We start from the raw sequence: 19,852 nt of genomic DNA on the forward strand, positions 1-19,852 counted from the left end.
TAGGCCTAACAAATTGTACCTACACTGCCCACTGAGCACAGACTGCAGTTCAACGTTGAGTTTTTTTTAAACATTTGATTGAGTTGTCAACCAATGTGAATTCAACACGAAATCGAAAAAAAAATCACCATGTAATTGGATTACTTTTTGCAAGTCCAGTCAGTTTTCCAAGTTGATTCAACATCATCACATAGATTTTTGGTGTTGAAATGACATGGAAACAACATTGATTCCAACCCGTTTTTGCCCAGTGGGTAATCTCTATTCCACCTGACAGACAGTCATATCAACCGGTTTTTGCCCAGAGGGTAATATCTATTCCACCTGACAGACAGTCATATCAACCGGTTTTTGCCCAGTGGGTAATCTCTATTCCACCTGACAGACAGTCATATCAACCGGTTTTTGCCCAGTGGGTAATCTCTATTCCACCTGAAAGACAATGTTCTGTAACATTGCTCCCTTCTGAACAGACCCCAGGCCTCTAATTGGTTGTTACTGCGACTGCTAGTCACTTTGGGAGAGGCAGAGCAGTCTTCTGCTGTTTGTTTTCGGCTAGCTCCTCCCCCTCAGCATACAGCACATAGAGCTGACCTGAGGACACGCTACAACAGACAGGCATGTTTGAGGCAGGGAGAGGGAGGGAGAGTGTGGAGCACGTCAACCGTCAGTCATGTGACGTGAGCCACAGTGGAGTGGTAATTACCTCTACTAACTCCTGCAGTCTGAGGCTGTTCTACAGTGGCCCCACCCAGGCTAAAGTCACACTGCTTTATTTGCTCTGTGGAGGCTTGTGAAATTGAGGAACACTTTAACAGAACAAGAGAGCGTCCCTCCCTTCTCTGTTCTGTTTTGCTTTGCTTGTGTCTCCTCTGCTGTGGCTGAGAGTGATCTCAGCCTCCCTCTGCCTGAGCAGACAAGGCAGCTGTTGTCATGTGCTCTGGGATACTGTGCAGGTCTCTCTAATGGCTGACTGTAGTGTCCCTGTCTGCCTTCAGCACTTTGCCAACTGGGCCACCCAGATCAACGATGCAGTAACAAGAGGGATATAGAGCACACACACACACACACACACACACACACACACACACACACGCACACAAACACACAAACACACACACACACACACAGACATTGTTCACATTTAACCCATCATATAGAAAAGCCAGGCCCTTCTACCTTGATGTTTCTATTGATCTGTTAACAGATTGGAGGGTGCGAATGATTCATTCAGTCACAAGCTTATCTCTAAACTCTTGGAATAAGATAACGTAATAGAATTTGAAAGTGCCATGAATCAACCAAACTAACAGACAGTCATGGTGGATGGCATGCTGACAGGATTGTAAGGGTCATATCATATTCTGGCCTCTCTAAAAGGGACAGTTCATTTAAAAATCTAAATTTCTCAAGGCCCAAAACACTCATACATTTGAAGTAATTGAATTTGACTTGGACGTGAACGGTCCCTTTACGTCTATAAGGGAGCATTAGAGTTGGGCAGTACCAATGATGTCATAGACTGTATACTACATATAATTAAATATGCCTGAAATAAAAATACTGTATTTCTAAGTACTGCTGCCATCTCTGACTCTTTCAATTCAATTTAATTCATCTCTCTCTACTCTCTACTGTTGCCAGCGTTCCTCTCTTCCACCTCACCCTCCCCCTTTAATCTTTAACCAGACCACCGGCCCCTCCCTTTCCCCTCCATAGCCCTTGAGACCAGCCTGTGGGGTGTGGGCTACGCTCTCACTACGACCCCCCCCCATCCCTCCATCCACCCATCTCTCCCTTACTCCTGAAGGGGGCTTGGGCAGAGATCATCAGAAAGACTGTGTTCTTTTTCCAGAGGTGTTCTGTTCTTCCACCCTACCCATGGTTCCACAGCCCCCCTTATTTACACTGGCCCTCATGACCAGGGGTGAGGGGGGTGCTACCCCCCTTCCCAAGGGACTTCAGACGTGACGTCAAAAGGGGAGTAGTCTACTTACGGCTACTGGGCTTTGACGAAGTAAAGGGAACTACAGTATGTGCTTCTGACTGTGGAGCAACACTGACAAGCCAGGGAAGCATTTCTGAGTTTATGTAAAAAGCAACAAAAACATTTGCTTCTGTCATGATTCCTGAAATCATGTTTGTTATCCGTCATGAGATTCTATAACCTGATCTAACTACATGAAATGGTGGTAGAATAGAACAGTAATATGTTTGTCCATTGTGCGAAGGAAATTAGTCTTCCAGACAGCAGAAACACACCCAACACATTTGGGGAAAAGCACAGGGTTGAACGCAGTGCAACGCCCCTGGCTGGAATTATGTAGGGGTTATTATGTAGTGGTTATTATGTAGGGGTTATTATGTAGGGGTTATTATGTAGTGGTTATTATGTAGGGGTTATTATGTAGCGGTTATTATGTAGTGGTTATTATGTAGGGGTTATTATGTAGTGGTTATTATGTAGTGGTTATTATGTAGGGGTTATTATGTAGTGGTTATTATGTAGGGGTTATTATGTAGGGGTTATTATGTAGTGGTTGTTATGTAGGGGTTATTATGTAGTGGTTGTTATGTAGGGGTTAAGTGCCTTGCTCAAGGACACAACGGTGCTGGATGGTAGTATGATCTGACACCAGCAAAAATGGTGGTCATGACACTTCACATAATGTTGAACATCACACTGGTATAACCTATAGGAGACAGGCAGCCATAATCACACACATTTAACAGGAATATAGCTACTCACCAAGGAGACAGGCAGCTATAATCACACACAGTTTCAAGTGAGTGCAAGAGTAACTGAATGTGAAGCCGGGTGATGCATGTATTGGAAAGCGTGGTGCATTTTTCCGTGTGCTCAGTGCTACTCTTGATTCTACTTTAAGAGTGGCTGTCAAGCAGGCAGGCGGTTGGGGCCCTCTGAGCCAAGCAGGCATGCGGTTGAGGCCCTCTGAGCCAAGCGGGCATGCGGTTGGGGCCCTCTGAGCCAAGCAGGCAGGCAGTTGGGGCCCTCTGAGCCAAGCAGGCACGCGGTTGGGGCCCTCTGAGCCAACAATGAACCAGGGATCTGAATTATCCACTGGAACCAGCAGTCTTGTCATGGGAGCAAGCAGAGAGTCAGGCCCATGGCTGTCTCCTATATCCTTTTCACACTTTCGTGTCGACCCGAACAGTACTGTGCTGGCTGGGATATTTTCTTACTACTTGGCCTCAGACACATAAACACACAGACGCTGCCTGGGCTGCAAGCCTCACACTATGAGTGTGGTTGTTAAACACTCTCACACATTTCAAATACTTTGTTTTGTTCCACGGTTATAGGTGGTTTAGTGAATCTTGCTCGTGTGATGAGTAACATTGCCTGCGACCTGAAGACTTGCATGAACTCCCAGAGGCTTAGTTTAACAGGCTTTGTGCCTATAGGCTTTATTTCATCAGGCTAACACAGTCTTGTGGTACACAGGAGACCCAGGTTCGACTTCTGGTCTTACACACACACTTGGCTCCTAATGACTGTTTACTGACATGTTCCTCTCTCTCCCCTCTCTCTCAGGCAGGTGTAGATGCTCCAGACGCAGCAGGCCCCAGGAAGAGGCTGCCTCCATCCAGGCTCAGTGCGGCTCTTCTCTGATTCCTGGGTCTCTCAGTCGCACTTTGCTCCACACCTTAACAGGCAACCACAGAGAAAAGAAACAGGTGTGAGGAGGCCACTGGAGATTCTCAAGAAGGGAAGCTATTTTGTTTTGACCCACAGTATCACTGACCTTTGGTTCAATCTGGTGGTTTTCCTGTGATTGGACACCCTAGAGGGGTAGGAAATCACCCACCCCGTCTGTCCGTCTGCGTCCTACCCTCGGACCTCCATCACTATGGCAACTGCGGTGCAGCCCAACGAGCTGGTGTTTGAGTTTGCCAGCAATGGGATGGATGAGATCAACCAGGTACCTTTCATTACATTGGAGTTTAGCAGTAGTCAATATCAGTAGTGTTATCATGATGTAACACCACCACCAATATAGAAAGTTCAAGATGGAATCTGCAGTAGGGGGAAACGGCGCCACTGGCCGCACCACCACCACTGTTATAGTTTTTGCTGCTGAGCTGAGGAGCGTCGTGCAGCATGGTAAAAAAAAACTTGCAGTACATATTGTGCTCTTCTACCGCGCTTGCAATAATGTCTGAGGGGAAAAAACGGTGTTCGTTGTTTGCAGTAACTTCTTTACTGTTGTAATATCGCATCGGACGTGGCTGATTCACCATTAAGGATTCCAGCACCTCAATCTAAGTAACATAATACAAAAATCCCCATCAAAATCCGTCAGTTTAAGCTAGAGCATGGGCTGTGTCTCAATCCACCTATGTCAGCCTTCCGCGTCTGCGGTGGAAGGTGGCCGAGCTACAGCGGTGTTTGTCAGACCGTGAGACATCCCGAAAATCGGTCTTCTCACGAAAACATCTCTGCAAACTATTATAACCACTCTATGGATAGGGGAGACTCTCACGAACACGATGGTGTTCTCTGTTTTCCGCACAAGTGTCATGGGACTATTCTGAAGGTAACCCATACAAACAAATGGAAATTTGGAGGTAGTTTTGTGCCAACAGAAATCAGGGGTTAAATATGTGTCCAAAAAAATGAAAATATTTCCTGAGCTTTCTTATATCTACTACAGTTGAAGTCAGAAGTTTACATACACCTTAGCCAAATAAATTTAAATTCCCTGTCTTAGGTCAGTTAGGATCACCACTTTATTTTAAGAATGTGAAATGTCAGAATAATAGTAGAGAGAATTATTTATTTCAGCTTTTATTTATTTCATCACATTCCCAGTGGGTCAGAAGTTTACATACAATAAATTAGTATTTGGTAGCATTGCTTTTAAATTGTTTAACTTGGGTCAAACGTTTCGGGTAGCCTTCCACAAGCTTCCCACAATAAATTGGGTGAATTGTGGCCCATTCCTCCTGACAGAGCTGGTGTAACTGAGTCAGGTTTGTACGCCTCCTTGCTCGCACATGCTTTTTCAGTTCTGCCCACACATTTTCTATATGATTGAGGTCAGGGCTTTGTGATGGCCACTCCAATACCTTGACTTTGTTGTCCTTAAGCCATTTTGCCACAACTTTGGAAGTATGCTTGGGGTCATTGTCCATTTTGCAACCAAGCTTTAACTTCCTGACTGATGTCTTGAGATGTTGCTTCAATATATCCACATAATTTTCCTTCCTCATGATGCCATCTATTTTGTGAAGTGCACCAGTCCCTCCTGCAGCAAAGCACCCCCACAGCATGATGCTGCCACCCCCGTGCTTCACGGTAGGGATGGTGTTCTTCGGCTTGCAAGCAACCCCCTTTTTCCTCCAATTTTAACGATGGTCAGTATGGCCAAACAGTTCTATTTTTGTTTCATCAGACCAGAGGACATTTCTCCAAAAAGTACGATCTTTGTCCCCATGTGCAGTTGCAAACCGTAGTCTGGCTTTTTTATGGCGGTTTCGGAGCAGTGGCTTCTTCCTTGCTGAGCGGCCTTTCAGGTTATGTCGATATAGGACTTGTTTTACTGTGGATATAGATACTTTTGTACCTGTTTCCTCCAGCATCTTCACAAGGTCCTTTGCTATTGTTCTGGGATTGATTTGCACTTTTCGCACCAAAGTACGTTCATCTCTAGGAGACACAACGCGTCTCCTTCCTGAGCGGTATGACGGCTGCGTGGTCCCATGGTGTTCACACTTGTGTACTATTGTTTGTACAGATGAACGCGGTACCTTCAGGCGTTTGGAAATAGCTCCCAAGGATGAACCAGACTTGTGGAGGTCTCCAATTTTTTTTCTGAGGTCTTGGCTGATTTCTTTTGATTTTCCCATGATGTCAAGAAAAGCGGCACTGAGTGTGAAGGTAGGCCTTGAAATACATCCACAGGTACACCTCCAATTGACTCAAATGATGTAAATTAGCCTATCAGAAGCTTCTAAAGCCATGACATCATTTTCTGGAATTTTCCAAGCTGTTTAAAGGCACAGTCAACTTAGTGTATGTAAACTTCTGACCCACTGGAATTGTGATACAGTGAATTATAAGTGAAATAATCTGTCTGTAAACAATTGTTGGAAAAATTACTTGTGTCACGCACAAAGTAGATGTCCTAACCGACTTGCCAAAACTATAGTTTGTTAACAAGAAATTTGTGGAGTGGTTGAAAAACTAGTTTTAATGACTCCAACCTAAGTGTATGTAAACTTCCGACTTCAACTGTAGATATAGGACAGACACTTCAAAACCTTATTCCTTATGATTTATTTTTGGACTGTATTTTTTGCCATTTATGAATGTGTTATTCAATGCGTTTCTATGGGCTATAGTAGTAAAGGCCAAATTCTATATTTTATCAAATAATTTTATAAAAAAAGAGAAAATTAATGTATACATAAAGGGGTCCTAAAATTCTAAATCAAATAGCTAAATGATCCATGGTATGACCATCTTAAAACAATTCCATATGTTAGTTTAGTTTGGAGAGATGGAGAGAAGGAGGAAGGGATGGCAGGGAGAGGGCTGGGAAATGGAGTGTGGTCTGTTGGGAGGACAGAGACGGAAAGTGAGCGAGACCTGGAGTTGGGACTATTTTAGTGTGCGCTGGAGGAGAGGGTGGGGCTTTGCCAGGACCCAGTCAATTTACGGCACAAAATGTACGGTTTGTATGTGTAAGTGTACTTCAGTGTGTTTATCTTACCTCCACATCTTTGTCTGAATTCTGTGGAACAGGTTTGTGTGTGTGTGTGTGCCCGATGTTTGTGCGATGTGTGTGTGGGTGTTTGTGTGTCTCTTTGTTTGTATTTGTGTATATGTGGAGGAATGAGTTGTCACTTGATCCTCTCGCTTGAATGTCCTGGTTCATGCCTAACCAGACAGACCTGTTGTGTGGAAATAACACAGGCCTCCTCTCGTTTCTTCCCTGCGCACACTCAGTCAATTACCAGAGGATTACATAGCCTGTCCACCTGGTAGCTTGAAAATAGCTCTTAAAATAGCTCTGGGATAACTTATTTACATTTAATGCTAACGCTAGCGAAGGTGGCCATTTTGTTTTTGCCGGAGCTAGCTAGTCTGAAGGGTTTATCTTTCCGTATGTGGGCTGTTGCAATCAGAGAAAGCCACAGCTAGCATAGCTTGCTGGACAGTAATACTAGCCTTCTTATATTGGATTTTACAGTCAATAAGTAGCTCCCTGAGTCAGAGCCATGGTGTAATGACTTCAGAATGATGTTTAGCTCAGTTTAGTGTCTGAAAGCTGCTATTAGAGTTCTATGGCAGCCTGCTGTTAGAGTTCTATGGCAGCCTACTATTAGAGTTATATGGAAGCCTGTTGTTAGAGTTCTATGGCAGCCTACTATTAGAGTTATATGGAAGCCTGTTGTTAGAGTTCTATGGCAGCCTGCTATTAGAGTTCTATGGAAGCCTGCTATTAGAGTTCTACGGCAGCCTGCTGTTGGAGTTCTATGGCAGCCTGCTGTTAGAGTTCTATGGAAGCCTGCTGTTAGAGTTCTACGGCAGCCTGCTATTAGAGTTCTACGGCAGCCTGCTGTTGGAGTTCTACGGCAGCCTGCTGTTAGAGTTCTACGGCAGCCTACTATTAGAGTTCTACGGCAGCCTGCTATTAGAGTTATACGGCAGCCTGCTATTAGAGTTCTACGGCAGCCTGCTATTAGAGTTCTACGGCAGCCTGCTGTTAGAGTTCTACGGCAGCCTGCTATTAGAGTTCTACGGCAGCCTGCTATTAGAGTTCTATGGAAGCCTGCCATTACAGTTCTATGGAAGCCTGCTGTTAGAGTTCTATGGCAGCCTGCTATTACAGTTCAATGGCAGCCTGCTATTAGAGTTCTACGGCAGCCTGCTATTAGAGTTCTACGGCAGCCTGCTATTAGAGTTCTACGGCAGCCTGCTGTTGGAGTTCTACGGCAGCCTGCTATTAGAGTTCTACGGCAGCCTGCTGTTGGAGTTCTACGGCAGCCTGCTGTTAGAGTTCTACGGCAGCCTACTATTAGAGTTCTACGGCAGCCTGCTATTAGAGTTATACGGCAGCCTGCTATTAGAGTTCTACGGCAGCCTGCTATTAGAGTTCTACGGCAGCCTGCTGTTAGAGTTCTACGGCAGCCTGCTATTAGAGTTCTACGGCAGCCTGCTATTAGAGTTCTATGGAAGCCTGCCATTACAGTTCTATGGAAGCCTGCTGTTAGAGTTCTACGGCAGCCTGCTATTAGAGTTCTACGGCAGCCTGCTGTTGGAGTTCTATGGAAGCCTGCTGTTAGAGTTCTACGGCAGCCTGCTATTAGAGTTCTACGGCAGCCTGCTGTTGGAGTTCTATGGAAGCCTGCTGTTAGAGTTCTACGGCAGCCTGCTATTAGAGTTCTACGGCAGCCTGCTGTTGGGAGTTCTATGGAAGCCTGCTGTTAGAGTTCTATGGCAGCCTGCTATTAGAGTTCTATGGAAGCCTGCTGTTAGAGTTCTATGGCAGCCTGCTATTAGAGTTCTATGGAAGCCTGCTGTTAGAGTTCTATGGAAGCCTGCTGTTAGAGTTCTATGGCAGCCTGCTATTACAGTTCTACGGCAGCCTGCTATTAGAGTTCTACGGCAGCCTGCTATTAGAGTTCTACGGCAGCCTGCTATTAGAGTTCTACGGCAGCCTGCTATTAGAGTTCTATGGAAGCCTGCTGTTAGAGTTCTACGGCAGCCTGCTATTAGAGTTCTACGGCAGCCTGCTATTAGAGTTCTACGGCAGCCTGCTATTACAGTTCTACGGCAGCCTGCTATTAGAGTTCTATGGAAGCCTGCTGTTAGAGTTCTATGGCAGCCTACTATTAGAGTTCTACGGCAGCCTGCTATTAGAGTTCTACGGCAGCCTGCTATTAGAGTTCTACGGCAGCCTGCTATTAGAGTTCTACGGCAGCCTGCTGTTAGAGTTCTATGGGAGCCTGCTGTTAGAGTTCTACGGCAGCCTGCTGTTAGAGTTCTACGGCAGCCTGCTATTAGAGTTCTACGGCAGCCTGCTATTAGAGTTCTACGGCAGCCTGCTATTAGAGTTCTATGGAAGCCTGCTGTTAGAGTTATACGGCAGCCTGCTATTAGAGTTCTACGGCAGCCTGCTATTAGAGTTCTACGGCAGCCTGCTATTAGAGTTATATGGAAGCCTGCCATTACAGTTCTATGGAAGCCTGCTGTTAGAGTTCTATGGCAGCCTGCTATTACAGTTCAATGGCAGCCTGCTATTAGAGTTATACGGCAGCCTGCTATTAGAGTTATACGGCAGCCCGCTGTTAGAGTTCTATGGCAGCCTGCTATTACAGTTCAATGGCAGCCTGCTATTAGAGTTCTACGGCAGCCTGCTATTAGAGTTCTACGGCAGCCTGCTATTTGAGTTCTATGGAAGCCTGCTGTTAGAGTTCTACGGCAGCCTGCTATTAGAGTTCTACGGCAGCCTGCTGTTGGAGTTCTATGGAAGCCTGCTGTTAGAGTTCTACGGCAGCCTGCTGTTGGGAGTTCTATGGAAGCCTGCTGTTAGAGTTCTATGGCAGCCTGCTATTACAGTTCTATGGAAGCCTGCTGTTAGAGTTCTATGGCAGCCTGCTATTACAGTTCAATGGCAGCCTGCTATTAGAGTTCTACGGCAGCCTGCTATTAGAGTTCTACGGCAGCCTGCTGTTGGAGTTCTATGGAAGCCTGCTGTTAGAGTTCTACGGCAGCCTGCTATTAGAGTTCTACGGCAGCCTGCTGTTGGTAGTTCTATGGAAGCCTGCTGTTAGAGTTCTATGGCAGCCTGCTATTAGAGTTCTATGGAAGCCTACTGTTAGAGTTCTATGGCAGCCTGCTATTAGAGTTCTATGGAAGCCTGCTGTTAGAGTTCTATGGCAGCCTGCTATTACAGTTCAATGGCAGCCTGCTATTAGAGTTCTACGGCAGCCTGCTATTAGAGTTCTACGGCAGCCTGCTATTAGAGTTCTACGGTAGCCTGCTGTTGGAGTTCTATGGAAGCCTGCTGTTAGAGTTCTACGGCAGCCTGCTATTAGATTTCTATGGCAGCCTGCTATTAGAGTTCTATGGCAGCCTGCTGTTGGAGTTCTAAGGAAGCCTGCTGTTAGAGTTATATAGCAGCCTGCTGTGGTCATACACTTACATTATTTACACCCACTTACATGTTTAACTGAACAGCCATTCAAGTACAGCACTCCATAAGGTCCAGTCTCTCAAAAGCACACCCCTTTTTTAAGTATTTCAGTTGTTATCTGTGGTGTGGCTATGTAATGTTTGCCATTCACTTCCTCTATCAGCCCCATTAGGGGATGTTAAAAGTAGGTAGGTGCGGCTAACAATGGCGTCATGGGCAGGTAAAGCAGAACAGAGTTGATCATAGGGAACCTCTCACACACAGGGGCTTGCTTTCATAACCGAAACTGGGAACTTGGAGATTAAAATCCCCCAGTGATCGTTATCTCTGGTTTCCCTAGAGGCAGCCATTATGGCGCTTGTGTAATTCGTTTTCTAAATTCCATACTCTGTTTTACACCTTTAATTATCTTGTTGATATAGCTGAGAGTGTCTCTTGACTCCTTCTGGTCAACATGGTACTGGGCGGCCATGTTTTCATGGTACTGGGCGGCCATGTTTGCATGATACTGGGCCGCCATGTTTTCATGGTACTGGGAGGCCATGTTTTCATGATACTTGGCCGCCATGTTTTCATGATACTGGGCCGCCATGTTTTCATGATACTGGCCCGCCATGTTTTCATGATACTGGGCCGCCATGTTTTCATGGTACTGGGCCTCCATGTTTTCATGATACTGGGCGGCCATGTTTTCATGATACTTGGCCGCCATGTTTTCATGATACTGGGCCGCCATGTTTTCATGGTACTGGGCCGCCATGTTTTCATGATACTGGGCCGCCATGTTTTCATGGTACTGGGCCGCCATGTTTTCATGGTACTGGGTGGCCATGTTTTCATGATACTGGGCGGCCATGTTTTCCTGTGTGGGGTGTATCACAAAGGAGATTCACTAAGTTAGCCAGCCTACAGATATAGCTATTTTCTGGATTGTTACAAAACTGGAGCTGACATATTATTGAGAATATCGAGTCAATTAGGCTATAGCATTTACATTTTAAATGTCTTTCTCTAGAAAACATATGGAGCAATATGTACGAAAGCTAGCTAGCTGGCTAACTATTTGATCCTGCTTTGTGACAAACCCTCCAGGTGCAACTGAGCCCCATTACGTCAAAACAACAACAGTAGACAGAAACAGACGTCTTCTGCCCCGTCAGCAGATTCTGTGTGGGATTCAGTCTGTCGTGGTCTGGTCCTGCTAGGGAGGGAAGACAGTGTGGTGTTTAATATACAGACGAGTGAACTCAGCAGACTCACTAGTGCTCTTTTAATGTCTGGATACACACATGTGCTCACGCACTCACTCACTCACTTACTCACTCACATCAGTGAACCCAGATGGGGCTCCCTACTGACGGAGATGCTACTACAGTCTGAGAACATTATGTCAATGACATTTCATCTTTTACAGTCAAAGCTCACAACAACAGAACTCTTTATTTTATACTTTATACACAGATATTGTCTGTGAAGTTACTAGAACAATCCCTGAACTCGTAGCTACGTTTACATAGTCTAATTGTATGGTACTGACCCCTAGAGGATTAATGATTCAACATAATGCAGTTGTGTGTGGCAGTGTGCTTTTTGTTCTCTGGTTAAAGTGTAGCATTGAGTGAATGTAGCCTTGGACTCCCTAGTCCCTCCCTGGGGCTCAAGGCTCAAAGCTCAGACACCTGGAATTCCTGGGGTTCAACCACAACAAAGGAAACTTGTGCTTTAGAGGAGAGAGAGAGAGATGGCTGACCCATAGTAATAGAATTACAAGAATGGACGAGAATTACCAAAAAAGCAGAACCCTTATAATGTGCCACAACGTAACAAGGACTATCTCAAGGGATTGGAAAGGTAAAGTCCTACATTTACATTTAAGTCATTTAGCAGACTCTCTTATCCTACAACTCTGAACATTGTTAGGCTATTCCATTAAAACCTGTTTGGAAGTTTAAGTCAAAATGTTGTTACTGCCTTTCAATATGGCTAAGTATTTGGCCACTAATTGTTTTGTAATGATTGAGAACTTGCATGAACTGTTTGGGTAGGACAAAGTATCACAGATCATATGATAATCAGGCAATGAGTTGTAGTCTGCTGCCATCTCCTGGTTATTTTCAGAAACTGACACTGAATTCATTTTTCTCTCTCTGGCTATGAGAGTGCAGGCACTGGAGCTTTTTGGGCATGGGTCATTCCACAAATTCGGTGCCTTTTGAGATTTGTAACTTGGTGAAAAAAACCTTTAGGTTTACCAAATTTTAACATTCTGTCATAAAGAGCACATGTTCAACCTAATAAAATAACAGTTTAACCATCTCATAAAAAAATGACTATAGTAAGTGCCTATTAAGTGCCAAATAAAGTAACAGGGTTGACTGTAACAGGGTTGACGATGTCATCTTAAATCAGCCATAAATCCCCTTGTGACAGGGAAGCTTGCTGTGTGCAACAGGGATGGGCAATTGAATGCAAGCTGAAGCTTCACAATAAAAAACAAACATTTCCACCACAAACACCAGAACATTTACAAAAAGAGCAGAACCAGCTGACCTGCATTTACACCATGATTTGGCTATTAGATGTTCAATGTTTCTTTTGAAAATAGTATTTAAAAAAGGAATAGTTTCATCATATTAAAACGAGAGTTCAGTTCACGTAGCAAGGTTGAAATTAAAATGAGGGACAGGATTTTTTAAACCTTAAAATTAATCACTAATCACATTAAATAAATAATAATCTTTAGAAATGACGTTGTCAAAGCGAAAAAAAAAACTAGAGCTTTCAATGGTGGTAAAAACATGGAGACATTTTGGGCTTAAGTGGGTTAAAATTCCTGAAAGTCACAGAAGGTGCATGGAGGGACATGTCAAAATGCTGAATTTTGGCACTTAAGCAAGTCTTTATTCATATACATTTGTTTGATTTATTGCATTCTCAATGTGGTCTATATTAAGGTATTGCTTATTCACCCTCTGAATGGCACACATACACAATCCATGTCTCAGTTGTCTCAAGGCTTAAAAATCCTTCTTTAACCTGTCTCCTCCCCTTCATCTACACTGAGTGCCATCAATAAGGGATCATAGCATTCACCTGGTCAGTCTATGGCATGGAAAGAGCAGGTGTTCTTATGGTTTTTATACTCAGTGTACTCAGTTTGGCCAGAGCTCTGGTAATTTCCTTAGTTGAGAAATGTGCTCTTCCCGTGTTAAAAAATGTTGTGCTGGAAATGAAGGAGCGTGTCTGGAATCCCCAGCAACAAGACACAGGGGTATGAGGTATGAAAGGAGTGAATGGGTTGACAGTATTCATGAGGTATGATAGGAGTGAATGGGTTGACAGTATTCATGAGGTATGATAGGAGCTAATGGTTTGACAGTATTCATGAGGTATGATGGGAGTGAATGGGTTGACAGTGTTCATGAGGTATGACAGGAGTGAATGGGTTGACAGTGTTCATTAGGTATGATGGGAGTGAATGGGTTGACAGTGTTCATGAGGTATGAAAGGAGTGAATGGGTTGACAGTGTTCATGAGGTATGATAGGAGTGAATGGGTTGATAGTATTCATGAGGTATGATAGGAGTGAATGGGTTGACAGTATTCATGATGAATCCTATGGTTTCCTTTAGGGTTTACATAATCTCCATAATGTGATTATAACTCACCCCTAGAAGCAGCTGGTGTCAGTCTATAGAAGAATGTCCCAGTGGGCCACTGAAGCACTGTTGAAATGAGCTCTCCCTCTGTTGTATATCACACTGATACCTGAGCCGACAAGGTGAAAAATATGTTGATGTGCCCTTGAGCAAGGCACTTAATCCTAATTTGCTCCAGGGGCAGTGTACTACTATGGCTGATCCTGTAAAACAACACATTTCACTGCACCTATCTGGTGTACAGTATGTGACAATAAAACATCTTTAAAAATATATACGTAGCGTAATTACCAGCAGTTTATGTAAATTCTTGTTAGGATGAGGACATGTTGGTCACATGAGAAATATGGGTTTATATAGATATGTCTGTCTGTATGTGAAACATGTATGAATATTATAAAAGTAAGTAGTTCCTTTTGTTCAGCTGCATATGGACCAAGCCAATGTGTGAGATATACAAGAGCAACTGTAAAAGCACAGTGTATAAGTCTACATTAACTTTACAATGGCTGTAGTACTTACAGGATATAAGATAAAAAACTAATGTCTGTGGTCTAACGTCTGTGGTCTAATGTCTGTGGTCTAACGTCTGTGGTCTAACGTCTGTGGTCTAACGTGTGTGGTCTAACGTCTGTGGTCTAACGTGTGTGGTCTAACGTCTGTGGTCTAACGTCTGTGGTCTTAACGTGTGTGGTCTAAAGTCTGTGGTCTAACGTGTGTGGTCTAACGTCTGTGGTCTAATGTCTGTGGTCTAATGTATGTGGTCTAACGTCTGTGGTCTAACGTCTGTGGTCTAATGTCTGTGGTCTAATGTATGTGGTCTAACGTCTGTGGTCTAACGTCTGTGGTCTAATGTCTGTGGTCTAACGTGTGTGGTCTAACGTCTGTGGTCTAATGTCTGTGGTCTAATGTATGTGGTCTAACGTCTGTGGTCTAACGTCTGTGGTCTAACGTGTGTGGTCTAACGTCTGTGGTCTAATGTCTGTGGTCTAATGTATGTGGTCTAACGTCTGTGGTCTAACGTCTGTGGTCTAACGTGTGTGGTCTAAAGTCTGTGGTCTAATGTCTGTGGTCTAATGTATGTGGTCTAACGTCTGTGGTCTAACGTCTGTGGTCTAACGTCTGTGGTCTAACGTCTGTGGTCTAACGTGTGTGGTCTAACGTGTGTGGTCTAACGTCTGTGGTCTAACGTCTGTGGTCTAACGTCTGTGGTCTAACGTGTGTGGTCTAACGTCTGTGGTCTAACGTCTGTGGTCTAACGTCTGTGGTCTAACGTGTGTGGTCTAACGTCTGTGGTCTAACGTCTGTGGTCTAACGTCTGTGGTCTAACGTCTGTGGTCTAACGTGTGTGGTCTAACGTCTGTGGTCTAATGTCTGTGGTCTAACGTCTGTGGTCTAACGTCTGTGGTCTAACGTGTGTGGTCTAAAGTCTGTGGTCTAATGTCTGTGGTCTAACGTCTGTGGTCTAACGTCTGTGGTCTAACGTGTGTGGTCTAAAGTCTGTGGTCTAATGTCTGTGGTCTAATGTATGTGGTCTAACGTCTGTGGTCTAACGTCTGTGGTCTAACGTGTGTGGTCTAACGTCTGTGGTCTAATGTCTGTGGTCTAATGTATGTGGTCTAACGTCTGTGGTCTAACGTCTGTGGTCTAACGTGTGTGGTCTAAAGTCTGTGGTCTAATGTCTGTGGTCTAATGTCTGTGGTCTAATGTCTGTGGTCTAATGTATGTGGTCTAAAGTCTGTGGTCTAACGTCTGTGGTCTAACGTGTGTGGTCTAACGTCTGTGGTCTAACGTCTGTGGTCTAACGTCTGTGGTCTAACATCTGTGGTCTCTGTCTTCTGTTGGCCTCTCTGTGTGTCCAGCTGGATGATCCGTCCGTGTTCCCAGCAGTCATTGTGGAGCAGGTGCCCGCCGCTGACCTCATGCAGGTCTACTCGGGCATGGAGTCGGACGAGGTGACCAACGGCATTATGGTGGACAACACTCTACATGTGATGGAGGAGCCCATTCTGGTTGGCGACGTGGGCCTCTCAGGTGAGGGGGAGGAGGGCATGATACTTTACACAAGCGTGCATGCATGCCTAGGGGGTAGGAGCTAGGAGTTGATTCCGGACAGTGCCTGGTATTAACTAAATTACCTAGAATTCACCCTTAGATTTGTAATATCCTTTCAGGTTTGTCTCTAAAGCTGTCTGTTTCTTGTTCTGATGACAATCCCTGTCTGATTGGCCAGTAGAAACGACGGTGTCGGGCACAGAGGATAACATGGAGACCAACGAGGCTGCGGCAGCCCTTCTTAACATGGAGTCACCAAACAACATCCTGGATGAGAAACGCATGAGTACGAATTCTGTTGTTCTGTTGTTGCTACTCTCTTGGAGGGGGTTAGGGGAAGGAGTATTTTTGTATATGTTGGTACCACATGTGTATTAACTGAATCCAATTTCTACCCCAGAGCATTTATCTTGTCGGTTTTTATTTTTTCTGACCTAGAATTGATTACGTGCTCTTTTTAAGATTCTATTCTGGATTTTCAATTTCTTTACCTTTGATATTGAATACTGCATTGTTGAAGAAGCGCTTGTAAGTTACTATACTGTTTACACCTGTTGTACCCTGTGGATGTGACAAATACATTTTGATTTGCTTTATCACTTTCAAAACATATTGTTAAAACCTGCACGTTTTTGGTGAAGGCTATTTGTATGCAGTTTAATTTGTATGCAGTTTCATTTGTAGTATTTCCTAACTCCTATCATTATCTCTGGCTGTTGCTTTAGTTCACAGTCTCACAATAATATTACGTAACTGGGAGTCAAATTTAGTGTACTACTGTTTTCTCTGTTGTTGTAGTTCACACCTACGGGACCATGTTGGAGTCTGACTACACCTATATCCACTTGAGGCCGGAGCCCAACGGCTGCATGGATGTATCGCTGGATGATGAAACATCCTCCATGGACGAGATCCCTCAGAAGAGCGTGTCCAAACCACAGAGGAAAACCAAAGGTACTGCAGGGGTTCTCCTGGAATGTAGGGAGCAGTGTTACAACACATTATTTAGTCTTGCTTTTAATCTTCTAAACTCAGCAAAAAAAAGAAACGTCCCTTTTTCAGGACCCTGTCTTTCAAATAAAATTTGTAAAAATCCAAATAACTTCACAGATCTTCATTGTAAAGGGTTTAAACACTGCTTCCCATGCTTGTTCAATGAACCATAAACAATTAATGAACATGCGCCTGTGGAACGGTCGTTAAGACACCAACAGCTTACAGACAGTAGGCAATTATCTCCTGAGTGGCGCAGTGGTCTAAGGCGCCGCATCGCAGTGCTAACTGTGCCACTAGAAATCCTGGTTCGAATCCAGGCTCTGTCGCAGCCGGCCGCGACCGGGAGACTCATGGGCGGCGCACAATTGGCCCAGCGTCGTCCAGGGTAGGGGAGGGAATGGCCGGCAGGGATGTAGCTCAGTTGATAGAGCATGGCGTTTGCAACGCCAGGGTTGTGGGTTCGATTCCCACGGGGGGCCAGTATATAAAAAATAAAAACAAAACAAACAAAAAAAAATATATATATATATAATAAATAAAAAATAAAAAATATGTATTCACTAACTGTAAGTCGCTCTGGATAAGAGCGTCTGCTAAATGACTAAAATGTAAATGTAATTAAGGTCATACTAAAGAGGCCTTTCTACTGACTCTGAAAAACACCAAAAGAAAGATGCCCAGGGTCCCTGCTCATCTGCGTGAACATGCAAGGAGGTATGAGGACTGCAGATGTGGCCAGGGCAATAAATTGCAATGTCCGTACTGTGAGACGCCTAAGACAGCGCTACAGGGAGACAGGACGGACAGCTGATCGTCCTCGCAGTGGCAGACCACGTGTAACAACACCTGCACAGGATCGGTACATCCGAACATTACACCTGCTGGACAGGTACAGGATGGCAACAACAACTGCCCGAGTTACACCAGGAACGCACAATCACTCCATCAGTGCTCAGACTGTCCGCAATAGGCTGAGAGAGGCTGGACTGAGGCAGGTCCTCACCAGACATCACCAACAACAATGTCGCCTATGGACACAAACCCACCGTCGCTGGACCAGACAGGACTGGCAAAAAGTGCTCTTCACTGACGAGTTGCGGTTTTGTCTCACCAGGGGTGATGGTCAGATTCGCGTTTATCGTCGAAGGAATGAGCGTTATACCGAGGCTTGTACTCTGGAGCGGGATCGATTTGGAGGTGGAGGGTCCGTCATGGTCTGGGGCAGTGTGTCACAGCATCATCGGACTGAGCTTTTTGTCATTGCAGGCAATCTCAACGCTGTGCGTTACAGGGAAGACATCCTCCTCCCTCATGTGGTACCCTTCCTGCAGGCTCATCCTGACATGACCCTCCAGCATGACAATGCCACCAGCCATACTGCTCGTTCTGTGCGTGATTTCCTGCAAGACAGGAATGTCAGTGTTCTGCCATGGCCAGCGAAGAGCCCGGATCTCAATCCCATTGAGCACGTCTGGGACCTGTTGGATCGGAGGGTGAGGGCTAGGGCCATTCCCCCCAGAAATGTCCGGGAACTTGCAGGTGCCTTGGTGGAAGAGTGGGGTAACATCTCACAGCAAGAACTGGCAAATCTGGTGCAGTCCATGAGGAGGAGATGCACTGCAGTACTTAATGCAGCTGGTGGCCACACCAGATACTGACTGTTACACATTATTCCATTTCTGTTAGTCACATGTCTGTGGAACTTGTTCAGTTTATGTCTCAGTTGTTGAATCTTGTTATGTTCATACAAATATTTTAACATGTTAAGTTTGCTGAAAATAAATGCAGTTGACAGTGAGAGGACGTTTATTTCTTTGCTGAGTTTATATGAAGATATTCCACTTACTCTCATGTTTAGAAAATATATGCTTTTAAGAGTTACACAGGAGTACCTTGGAAAATATATTTGCTTATAGCCTTATTAACCATAGCTTATAGCCTTATTAACCATAGCTTATAGCCTTATTAACCATAGCTTACAGCCTTATTAACCATAGCTTATAGCCTTATTAACCATAGCTTATAGCCTTATTAACCATAGCTTACAGCCTTATTAACCATAGCTTATATCCTTATTAGCCATAGCTTATATCCTTATTAACTATAGCTTATAGCCTTATTAACCATAGCTTACAGCCTTATTAACCATAGCGTATAGCCTTATTATTAGCAAATTGTTCAGTGCTGACCATTTTTTAAATTTAGTCATTAACAGGGATGTGCTTAATTGGGTGTCACAGTGTTGACCTTTACCATTTTCCTTGGTCCTGTCTTAGTGCGCAAGCCTCGGCCGGTACGTCCCTGCTCCCCCATTACCACTCCCAGCCTGCCACTCAAGAAGAAGAGCAAGGAGGGCAAAGGTGAGCGTTCTTCTCAACCAGCTCACCTCTCAAAAAACAGCCAATCAAAATCAAGGTCTCTCCTGGGCCATTCTCAACCAGCTTGCTTCTTGAAAAAACAGCCAATCAATATCAAGGTCTCTCCTGGGCCCTTCTCAATCAGCTAGCTTCTTGAAAAAACAGCCAATTGAAATCAAGGTCTCTCCTGGCCCTTTCTCAACTAGCTTGCTTCTTGAAAAAACAGCCAATCGAAATCAAGGTCTCTCCTGGGCCCTTCTCAACCAGCTTGCTTCTTTAAAAAACTGCCAATCAAAATCAAGGTCTCTTCTGGGCCCTTCTCAATCAGCTTGCGTCTTGAAAAAACAGCCAATCGAAATCAAGGTCTCGCCTGGCCCTTTCTCAACCAGCTTGCTTCTTGAAAAAACAGCCAATCGAAATGAAGGTCTCTCCTGGGCCCTTCTGTAAGCTACTGTGCATGTTTCTGCTTGTAGAGTGGTGCAATCAGCAACCAGCAGCCCCTGTAGTCCAGTTGGGTTGGACCTCAGCTTGCTAATTGACGAGCTGCTCTCAACGTGCTGTGTTTCACAGGGAAACAAGTGATTGCACGCTGGAGGGTACATTGATGAACTACTGATAA

General features: G+C 44.6%; 1 protein-coding gene across 5 annotated transcripts in view; it reads left to right on the forward strand.

The window, feature by feature from the left end:
- The window catches only part of LOC311107899 (ETS-related transcription factor Elf-1-like), a 57,875-nt gene that overhangs the window by 30,696 nt on the left and 7,327 nt on the right, over window positions 1-19,852 (forward strand). For 2 of the 5 annotated variants that reach the window (XM_084150492.1, XM_084150493.1), the window contains exons 2-6: window positions 3,557-3,944; window positions 15,688-15,859; window positions 16,062-16,166; window positions 16,679-16,834; window positions 19,153-19,236. In XM_084150492.1, the coding sequence (XP_084006618.1) occupies window positions 3,873-3,944; window positions 15,688-15,859; window positions 16,062-16,166; window positions 16,679-16,834; window positions 19,153-19,236 (589 nt within the window). In that variant the 5' untranslated portion in view covers window positions 3,557-3,872. Of the gene's footprint in view, window positions 1-3,556; window positions 3,945-11,930; window positions 12,018-15,687; window positions 15,860-16,058; window positions 16,167-16,678; window positions 16,835-19,152; window positions 19,237-19,852 lie in introns of those variants that run through there. The other 3 variants (XM_084150490.1, XM_084150491.1, XM_084150494.1) reach the window with 2 other exon arrangements.

This window comes from Coregonus lavaretus, assembly GCF_964263955.1.
Source record: "Coregonus lavaretus genome assembly, chromosome: 32".
Classification (NCBI taxonomy): Eukaryota; Metazoa; Chordata; class Actinopteri; order Salmoniformes; family Salmonidae; genus Coregonus; species Coregonus lavaretus.